Here is an 11,141-nt window from a genome sequence, read left to right as displayed (position 1 = left end):
ATTTTCATTTACTAAACCGCTAAAAGTAATTGGTTCTTTTCCATTGTGAACGTAGAAATATAACGTACTCTTTAGGTTAAGGCAGTTCATACTGTATAATCCACTGCATCTTGTTTTGGTACATTTACATTGTCTTGGTCCTTCTTAAATAAAACCTATGACTTGTTGCCCGGGCGTTAAAATGAGAACAAACGCTGTAAGTTATAAATATCCAGGGTTACTAAAAGTTGACCAGACTAGACTAATTATTTTGCCTGTGACAGTGACAATACGAGCATTGTTTTCACCATTTGGAACCCTCAAAATAGTTTAGCAGCCATAAACTAATAAAGCAACTTACAGTGTGCTCCAAACTGGAAACCGGATTAGACATTTTTAGGCCAAATGTCCCCATCCCGAACCAGCTCACGACAAATCACAAAAACTCTGACAATTTATCAGATGTTTCTGGGCAGACTCAATCCCCACTCAACAGTGAATGAATAAAAGGGCCTGGTTAAAAATGGCATTTAAAAAAGTTATTTAAAACACCCACTGAAGAACAAGGGTCAATTGTGCTTTCACATTAGCCCCGGAGCAGGCCGCTGAGGACACTGGGAGCTGGGCCCTGATTGGTCAGCGCCGGAGAAGAGGGCGGCCCGGTTGAATTAGTGATAGTGGCTAAAGGCAGATCTCCTGCAGTGATCAAACCAGGGGTGATCTGATAGTTTAGCGTTTGAAGTAAGGCAACATAAAGGCTTACCCCAGCTTTGGGCCTAATTAGCTCACTTAGCCGTCCTTTATAAAACACTGGTGGGACACTGTGAGGGACGGTCACTCACTCAGGACACAGTGGTGGTAGCAGCGGCGGGAGCAGCAGGACGCGCCGGGATCCTAACAAAGTTGCTTCGTTGCTGCTGCGTCCAAAAAAACAAAACCCGCCCGAAGATAACTGCGTTTCTGAGAATGCCACACTTAACTGACTGCAGTTACTACACCATGAGGGACGCGACCAGAGCTTCAAATGTAAGGATGCTGTTTTAAGACGTAAAATGGTTTCTTCTGCAAGTATTTTCTCAGCCTGTTGCTCGATCTTCTTGCTGTTTCTGGACTTGGCATTGATTGATGAGGTTTTGAGAGTTGTGTACTTAAGTTGGGGATTCATGTCCATTTCGAAGGCCTTTGACAACTTTCTGAAATATCTTTTACGTTCTTTAACTATTGTAAAAGCTTTACATGATTTGAAGTCAGTTCTTTGTCGTTTAAAAGTGACAGAAATGAATGAAAGCCAAAGAAAAATCCATTATTGACTGAAATGCAATCAGATGTTAGTCATTTTTAATTCCAAGACGGGAGTTTTGGTTTTGTCAAGAACTCATGACAAAGTCTAAACTTCAAACCAAACAATCACTGACTAAAAACAGTGCTGACCCAACAATGACCGACAATGACCATGACGAACAATTAGCTCATACTTAAAACAACGCGATCGACAAGAATATTATCTCTCTGACGCAAATATACGCTGTATTTCTCAGGTTCAGAGCCACCTGGAGAGCTCCAAGTTCCACCTGCACCAGAGCCAGTCGCAGCAGGTCAAGCAGTACCTGACGCTGGGCTCCAAGTTGGTCTCTTCCGTCCCGGGACACGGCTCGGTGCCTCACCCGCACACGCCGGGCCAGGCTGTCGCCACCGTGCCCGTCATGAGGCAGCACATGGGCTCGGTCAGTGACGGCAGCAACCCCAATAGTCCCGTAACGCTGCTGACCATGGCCAACACGGACAGCGAGGTGGGTGCTACTGCTTTCTGTGTATAAAAGTGTGTATGAGTGAGTCATCGTCTGCTTTTCAGGGGCTGGAGTTTCAAAATTAAGCTGTGGAAGTGACAGTGGTGGATGAAGTACTCAATGTTGTTGCTTAAGTAAAAGTACATGTAAAAAAAAAAAAGCCTATTGGAAATACCTATGTAAAAATGTTCTTTGAAACTTTCCCACGCTGAGTTTGAGTGTTAAATGTCTTGATTTTGTTCAATAATTGTTCTGATCTTTCGTCAACAATAGCATTTCAATCAATTTCTTGGTTAATCTAATGTAAATTCTTGTTTGCCCAAAGCTGGGGCTTGAACATGCTATGAGAGTATATGGAAAATACTTGTACATATGGAAAAATGTAGTAGAAACTACAGATAACTGCTCTCAAATGTAGTGAAGTAAAAGTAAAAAGTATCTACTGTAAAAATGCACAATTTTGACTTACTTTTGTTACTTTCCACCACTGTCAATCGACTAACTCATCAAATATGTCGTCACTTTCTTGTTAGCTTGCTCATCTGGCTTTGCTTTCTTTCTAAACCTTACTGTTAATGTAAAATCATGACCGTTACTTTGCTGACTGCTCATCATCGTCAGTGTCACAAATTGGATTACCTTTCCTATGTCAACAATGCAAACGAGTCTGACTAATCATTAACACAAAAGCAACACCGCCATTGATTTCTGCACTTTTCTTGCTCATCAATAACTTCATACAGTCTGAAGATGAGACGAGAGTTTTCATTGATAACAAATGCATGATTTAGCGCTGCATACACAGAGACGGAAGGCGAGTTAACGAATCAGTCTCTAACGGTCCCTCCCCCTTTTTTCCTGGTGTATATTTTGAATGTACTATGAGCTTTTCCCGAAGTTTGACTTGGACGATATCGGTCCGGTCGGCCCGTAAATACACTGAAAATCACTGTTTTCTTATAGTTTCCAATGGATGAAGTTATTGATGACCTAATTAGTCTTGAATCTGGCTTCAATGACGGGGGCTTGGATTGCATGGAATCCAACCTCTTAATGCAAAGCAACGTAAGTATCAATCATTGCCGAGCTGAACCGTCTGATGATTTTGTCTTACTAACAACTCCAAAGTCGATGCAAACATTGAAAAGCTTGACTGGCTTGGGAATGGGGGGTACACTTCTCGCGAAAGGGGGGGGCAGCTTAACACCTACAGACGATGTCAAAGTTCACCCGGGCTTAGCGGCATTTCCCACATTACTCAGCAAGATCGACAGCGAGAGATTAAGTTAAAAAACGAGATGCGCGCTAGGTGACGACGCGTCGTTGGTACGCTCGGGCAGGTATGCAGGGACCTCGACGCAAGAAAAACACTGAAGGAATGCGGCGACCGACAACGACGACTCAACTCCCGATACAGGGAGTGATTGTGGACGTGTATGTCAGACACACTGGCCTTGACAACGCACAACAATACGGCGACACAAGCAGGGAGCGAGTGGGGCGGGAGGAGGCCAAATTCACGATGTTGCAAATAGCGAAATAGACGAGACGAGAGATGGCTAGACCCTTTTAAATGCTACGTCTTCAAATTGGAACTGGAATTGAGGCGACTGGAGACGTTTTAAATGCTCACATCAAATCTAATTATTAATAATGGCTTAATAAAGGTTTCTGTGTAGATAAAATAGCAACATAGTTTAAGTTCCAGGCAAGAAATGATAGTTAGCTTGGTTGTCTGTTAGAAAATACTGTTTTCTAGCCTTAAATGACATCTAATCTTCGCAAAAAGTATAATTTGTGGCAAAGTATGTAAAATATCTGTAGAAAAACAGTTGTGGACTCGGCATTTTTTCCTTTGTCACTCACATGTATCCGAACGGTTTTCACATGACAAAACACACTTGATCGATCAAATTTTGTGATATTCCGAGGTTAATCCCGGTGTTTCCGTTCGAATCGTATCACTCTAAACTTCACTTTTGCCTCCGCGCTGGAATTCAGAACGTTTTCCTTTACGCTCTTTTAAAGGAACACTCTCGCTCCCCATGTGGGCTCGCTCAGAAAACGATACCGGAGCCGATCAATTCGTTCTAATTAGTCACACCGTACCGCTGTGCATCTTGTTATTTTGCGAACGTCAACACATCCAGGAACGCGGATGTAGGAGGACTAAAAAGCGACGGCAAATTGAAGCGGAACGAGGCGGACTGTTGCAATCTTTCACTTTGATAAGCACTTGTATCCCGCTCTCCTCCATCTTTGCCGAGATAATGAGACAAATGCTTGCAAACCACAGCAAATGCAAATATTTGACATGTCTGCATTTTTTCCCCTCTGTTTTGTTCCCCCCCCCCACCACACACCATCCCGCGGGCCTGACACGGAGCCTTATCGCCGCCAACCCCGCTCGATTTGACACACGTTGTAGTTTAAATCGCCCTGCATGCATCTCCGGGATCTGTGTCTTCCCTCTCGCCAGCGCGTTCCCATAAATACACAAATGCGAATTAGACACACACGCATGTCAGCACGCTACATCTTGACATTCCCCCCCTTTTGCTCCGTCCGTGAAAAGGCGTCATTATCGTCCCGAACTTGATGCGTGCGTTCCCAGACGGACGGAGGGAAAACAGTTTTGCCTCTGTCTCGAGCAGTTGACCCAGCTAGCCTTTTCATGCGGCGGCGTGCTATTTCCAACACAAAGGCCGCCACTGTCCCGGACGAGACTTCTAAGTGGAAGGGTTTCGAAAACGGTGGTTTTAACAGACGTGTAGCCTCGGATCGGCGCTCGGAGCGGGGTTGAAGGTCAGGCTTACATGAACTCCAAAGCATTTTTCGAGCCCGAGCTGTTTGTCATGTTAAATAAGTAGTGACGGTGTTTTGGGGCACTAAAACTCCCCCCCGGGATGCACGTATCCCGGGGGCAGACATCCCCTCTTCCTTGGCCTCTGAAAACTTTGCCTCTTTTACATGTCGTCGGCCTTTAGGTCCCGCTGACAGACACAATAGACTCACAGTGGCACAAAACAAGCATTTGTGTTGTGGAAATGACCTTTTTCTTTTGGCTCACCTGTGTCTCCTTCTCCAGGTTTCCCTCAGCGGCAGCATGCTCGACCTCTATGGGGGTGAACAAGGTATGAACGCCCCTAGTGGTGGAATGAGTCCTACTTCTATCCCCTCAAAGCTCACTGTTAAAAAGGAATACGCAGGTACGAACATGCCAGAGCAAATGACAACATATAACTGAAATTTAAACTCACGCACATATTTATTAACATTTCATTTCACAAAGGACACATATTATACAAAGTTGACTTAATTGAGCTTTCAACGATTGTTCCCTCTTCAAAAACCTACAGAGAGTTGTGTTTAGCTTAATTCACGCTTGAATCCTGTTCTCGAGGTCCTTCCCCTCTGAGCCTCACAAAAAACACTCGGTTTCAAGTTCAAAAAGGGACTCAAGAGTATCTTTAAAGGTCAACAACACTACAAAGATGCATAATATGTGTCCTTCTAATTAATACAACTCTGAATTAAAACATAACTTGCCATAATTTGAATCAATCATCATATTGCTGTAGTAATGATACTGACTTTTTGGTAACGCTTTAGTTAGGGAACCAACTATAAATGGCTAAGTTGTAGTAATAGGTATACTACTACTAAGTTAGTTACATCATGTGTTTATTAGTGTTTATAAATGAATTTAACAACTGTTTAGCCATTAATTATGTAACCTTTGATTTATTATGCATGAATAAGGGTGTTATAACCATTGAATAAACACTAACTAACAGAAATTACCACTTTAGCAATTAATATGTGGTGCCATTGCTAAAGCGTTACCAACTTTGAGTGAGTATTTTGTTTGGGTATCTATTCTTAGCCGGGACGAGCATTTAGACACAAAAAAGCAAGAAATCCTTATTGATTTAGGAAATTGAAAGGAAGCTACAAAATCCCTTCAGTCAAATGAGTAAATTGGCGTCTGTTTCATTGGAGTGTGGTGTGTGGAGAACAATGAGCTGTTGGAAGACTTGAAATTGTCCTGATTGAATCAACACGGACAAATTGGCAAATCCAATTTCGGGTACCAAATCATGTAATTTAGAAGAATGCGAAGACAAATATGGACACATTTCTGTCTCGCTCACGCACAAGAGTGAATTGGCTAAACTGTCTTAATTACACGTCTTTTTTTTTTTCCTCCCAAAAGTTTCCATTTCTAACAATGACTCGACTCTTTCAGCGTGTTTATGTGAAAAACGGAGGTCAATCTGTCCGACCTTTAGCCCGTGGTTTCCCCCGAAACAACGTGCGCGTCGGCTGACTGGACTTTTTGTCGTGGAAGTTTTTGTTCTTTGTCTTTCCGTTTCCAAATCCGCGCGCAACTAATCTTCGTTTGATTTATCTTTTGACAGAACTGGACACGAGGGTGATGGCCAAGGAGAGGCAGAAGAAGGACAACCACAATCTGAGTAAGCATTTTTCGTTTTTTTCCCCCCCTCGTTTCAACAAAAGCACGCAGTTTCGTTTACCATTTTGAACTTTTTTTCTTTTGCAGTCGAAAGAAGGCGGCGATACAACATCAACTACAGAATCAAAGAGCTGGGGACACTTATACCAAAGTCCAACGACCCGTAAGTTTTCCGCTCGCACTCGTTTGACTTCATGCAAGTGTATTACATTCAAAGCACAAAGACACTCTAAAACGCCGCTCATTGAATTTAAACGAGCTCTCCAGCACATTTCAGTCATATTTCAAGGGTGCACTTGAACCCTCCATTGTTGTCCGCGCGCCAGGAGCCGTACGTCCTCTTTCTGGGGCCCCGCGGTTCAGCACAAAGCATGAGTGATGAGCCAAAAGGGGGTCAAACGCGAAGAAGCCGGGCCGCGCCATTCGAATCAAAGTTTGCCGCACAATCGGAAACACGGGAAGAAAAAGAAAAGAGCGCGACACTGAATGGGAATCTGACGGCCATCTTTTTCACCATTGAACTTTGCTTCGGGTTTTTAAATGGGGGGTTTTAAAGCGTTGTCATCGTGTCATTAACGTCGGATAAAGGAGATTATTAGTGCCGAGCGCGGCGACGTCTCACTCGTGCGGAAAAGGGACATTTCGGCGACGGCTACCCTTTTCCATTTTAAAGCCAAAAGCAATAATATCTACAAAATAATGACTTGCACTCTTCCACCTTAAGTCCGGCTCTCCATTCTCTTCCCCTGTCTTCCGAGTTGAGCTCATTTTCCCGTCACCTATTTTTACTCCCGGATTAATTTTACCGAACAAGGGGCGTACGAGAATGGACTTTGAGCATTAACTATTCTATTAAAATTCCCATTCTGTCCTCCCCATGTAATGTCCAAAGGATGAATAATTGCCCCGTGTAAATCGCCATTGCCTATTCATATCGTAAAAGAAAGGCAGAAAAAGCTTGGCGTTCGAACTTTTTGCACAGAAGGAGGTGGATTTTCTGCCGACACAGGAAAGTGCGGAGGCAAAGGTTATCGCTAACACTTGTCCCCCTTTTTATCCCACTTTTTGCAGGGATATGCGCTGGAACAAAGGAACGATCCTCAAGGCCTCGGTGGAGTACATCCGGTGGCTGCAGAAGGAGCAGCAGCACGCCAGAGAGCTGGAGGGCCGGCAGAAGAAGCTGGAGCAGGCCAACAGGAGGCTACTGCTCCGAATCCAGGTAAAAACACAAACGTACAGGGGTCAGTGCTTATCGGGCCTGTGGGTCGGCCCCGTTTGAAGTCAAATACAACATAATGGTTAAATAAAATAAGATATTCCTTTATTGTCCACACATAGGGAAATTTCATAATAATAATAAATAAGGAATATATAATAAATAAATACATAACAAATAAATGACATAACAAATACATTATAAATAAATACAATAAAATACAAATACATAAACACAAATAAATAAATACAAATAAAATAAATAATAATAATATAATAATAATAAATAAATAAAACATTTAAAACAATAAAAACAATAATACAAATGAAAAAAATAAAAAGGAATGCATAATAAATAAAGGAATAAATAATAAATAAGGAATACATGATTATAATGGCATATTTCTAAAACAAGATTACAAAGTACTTTTAATCAAATCTGCAACTATAGTACATGAAAAACATAATACAGCCAATGCTTATCGAGCGTTTGATGTCAAAATACAAAATAATGGTTGAATAAAGAATAAATGGACTAATAAATACAAATAAATGATAACAAATACACTCAATGCCAGTGTTGTCATGATACAAACATTTTAAACTCAATTTGATACTAAGGAAAAGGCTCGATACGCGATAACAACTTTACTGTTACAGTGTAAAAAAATAGATAATGATAATCACAATTAATAGACAATAAAATAGGATGTTTTACACAAAAATGTAGTTTTTCCTTTCATGTTAATGCTCGCTCTGATAAAGCTCAAGAGCAGTCTAAAATCTTCAGGAAAGTTCAGATTTTGTCCTGTTTTAGTGTCAATACGTGTTCAAATGAGTGTTGATGCAATTTTTTTTGTGTTGATTAGTATTTAGGCATCACTGCGTTTACCAACCCGTGTCAATGAAATACAAAACTACAGTCAATATAATTCAATAAAATTATGATATTGCCTAGACCATGGGTTGTCACATTGTTGTGCTTCAAATATTTCCAGTAGTAGTACAAAATTACAAAACCATGTCTAACCTTTATTTTGTTGCAATAAAACTTAAGTTAAGCCATTCAAAACCCATGGACTTCAAATAGAACTAAAAAATGAATCAACTACACAAAACTATCATAACGTATCACTGGAATAATCATCTAATCCAATAAGATATGTGTGTTTACAGTTCAGATACACAGGGGAACTCTGGTGTGTACTTTTAAAGTAACCGTTGTATTTGAGGGAGTTATACAAAGAATTTTGAAATATCTCTATCTACATTTTGTCTTAGTCATAGTCGTTTTTTTTGGCATGAACATTCAGAAAGAAATCCGATTACTCACGTCGGACGCCACCGTAACCGTAACACGACATTTAAAAAAAAATCAGATAATGATAAATCAGATTACAGCGACGTATTAGTCCACAATGGAACACACTCCAGTTCTCCTTCGTCATCGTCCTCGGGCTTCTTTTCGCGCGCTAATTTCCACCACTAAAGCTTTACGAGCCAGCAACGTAAACTCATTTCCACCTCCAGAGCTTTTACAACCCCGAAACCCAATCAAGACAGCCCCCCACCCCCCCACTCCCGCTGTTTACATGACATACCGACATACCCCCCCACCACCCACACCCGCCCCTCTCCCGGCGCAGCGCTAATTACCTGTTGAATGCTTAAAAGTGTGCCTCCTCTCCACCCTCCCGCTCGGGTCAGGGGCCGACGATGAGCGCTAACTGGAGAAGTTACGCCGCTTAATGACAAGTTTTACCGGCAAGATTTATAATTGCGACACTTGCTGGTAAGCATGAGTCACATTTACAGGATGACGCGTGGGTGACGCACAGGTCAAGCGGGGTTTTTTTGTGATTAAAATGCGGTTAGCAGTGAGCATGCTAAATGCAAAGCAAGCGTAGCAACATAGCAATTTTACATTAATCCAACAAAATATGATCTAAACTGATGATTTATTCCACGACAAGAGACTCTATTGAAGTTTAAGATGGGAATTACAGGGACCCACGCCATTCAAAACAATACACGATGCACGTCTCACGATAAGATCACAATGTACAGTGGAAATAAACAACCAATCAAAATCTTAGAAATTAATTTGTTTTAGAGTGCATTTTACTGAGCTAATGTTAATAATGAAATGTGTACTTTTTATTAATGTTGTTGTATTCACCTGCTCAAGGACTGCAGAATGAAAGTATCCGGTGCTAAATCTGGTGCAGATCATCTTTTCTCTTGAATATTAATGATTTTGTACATGGTCCCTGACAAATAAAGACCAAACTAAACAAAAAAAAACATAATTGCTGGCTAGTCGACTACATAAATAACCGTTGGTGAGAGCCCAGTACGTTTTGTTGTACTATAAAAGCAAAACGGTTCCTTCTTCTCTTGCAGGAGCTTGAAATCCAGGCCCGGGCACATGGCTTACCCAGCATGGCTGCACCGCTAGGGTCAGTGGAGCTCTCGTCCCACCTCCTCAAACAACAACAACAACAACAACCACAACAGCAGCAGCAGCAGCCACAACAGCACCAGCTCTCCCCACAGGCCCAGCCCCCGCTCTACCAAGAAGACCCCAACGCCGACTACCTCCAGAGGCTCGCCGCCGTGGCCTCCGTCCCGAACATGGGCAACGCCTGCGCCGCGTCCCAAGAGCACATGGCCAACGGCGACGGCTGCTCCACCTTCTCCGACCCGCTGTCCCACTTCACGGACTTCTTCAGTGCCACGCTGAAAGAGGAGCACCGGCTGGACGACATCCTCATCGACGACCCGCTCTCGCCGTTCGGGACCGACCCGCTGCTGTCCACGGCGTCGCCCGATGCAGAGTCCAAAGACAGCAGCAGGAGGAGCAGCTTCAGTTCGGCCGAGGGGGATGAACTTTAAAGGACGATGCGGTGTAAATGCACTGGAAGGACTGTCGATTCTGTTGGTCCTGGTTGATCAAGAGCCAAAGACGATTTAGTGACAATCGACCGCCTCCCGAGTGGACTGAAATGGACTTATGGGAAAAAGGGAGACAATCATGGGCCTTAAAATATTGTCAAATTTGTATTTTTCACTCTACTTGCAACACTGGGTAGTCGTACACTGTAACATATGTAAATAGTCACTGAAAGTATTACACTTCTCTTTTTCACTTTTCTAAAAAAAAAAGAAAAAAAAAAAAGGTAGTTCTTTCACAGCTGTGCCTTACCTATTTTTACTTCAAAACCAAGGAGTTGTATTTGAACTATTTACCGTAATGTCTTAATGCGTAGTTTATGGTTTTTGTTTTTTTAAATGTATATTTATGTATGTTTTTAATCCACGTTATACTAAAATATATATATATATATATATATATATATTCTAATTATTATTATGATCTAACATTCTTTTCATGTTAGATGGGGTGGGAAAAAGTAATAAACCCCTTGTTTCATAAAAAGCAAGTTTGTCTGAAAGTAATTTTAAGTTTGACTACAATTGTTTCATTAATCACCACTAGAGGGCGTCCCAATCATCACCACTACCACAACAACAACAAATAAAATACTACTACTACTTCTACTACTACTACTACTACTACTACTACTACTACTCCTACTACTTCTACTACTACTAATACTACTTCTACTACTACTACTACTACTACTTCTACTTCTACTACTACTTCTACTACTACTACTACT

General features: G+C 41.9%; 1 protein-coding gene across 4 annotated transcripts; it reads left to right on the top strand.

The window, feature by feature from the left end:
• Positions 1-208: 208 nt before the first annotated feature.
• On the top strand, positions 209-10,855 carry tfec (transcription factor EC). 4 transcript variants are annotated; one of them, XM_072454853.1, is made up of 8 exons: positions 209-1,005; positions 1,518-1,769; positions 2,730-2,831; positions 4,855-4,975; positions 6,188-6,244; positions 6,331-6,406; positions 7,315-7,462; positions 9,862-10,853. In XM_072454853.1, the coding sequence occupies exons 1-8, from the start codon at positions 946-948 to the stop codon at positions 10,351-10,353; spliced, it is 1,308 nt and encodes a 435-aa protein (XP_072310954.1). In that variant the 5' UTR covers positions 209-945; the 3' UTR covers positions 10,354-10,853. The 4 variants fall into 4 exon arrangements, with proteins under 4 accessions (XP_072310954.1, XP_072310955.1, XP_072310956.1 ...); XM_072454854.1 differs by having other exon boundaries at positions 4,855-4,900; positions 9,862-10,851; XM_072454855.1 differs by lacking the exon at positions 2,730-2,831 and having other exon boundaries at positions 9,862-10,855.
• Positions 10,856-11,141: the final 286 nt, after the last annotated feature.

Source organism: Eucyclogobius newberryi, unplaced genomic scaffold (assembly GCF_026437365.1).
Source record: "Eucyclogobius newberryi isolate DKJ021-1_F unplaced genomic scaffold, fEucNew1.0.hap1 SCAF_2, whole genome shotgun sequence".
NCBI lineage: Eukaryota > Metazoa > Chordata > Actinopteri > Gobiiformes > Gobiidae > Eucyclogobius > Eucyclogobius newberryi.
This window is presented reverse-complemented; position numbering and strand designations above follow the sequence as displayed.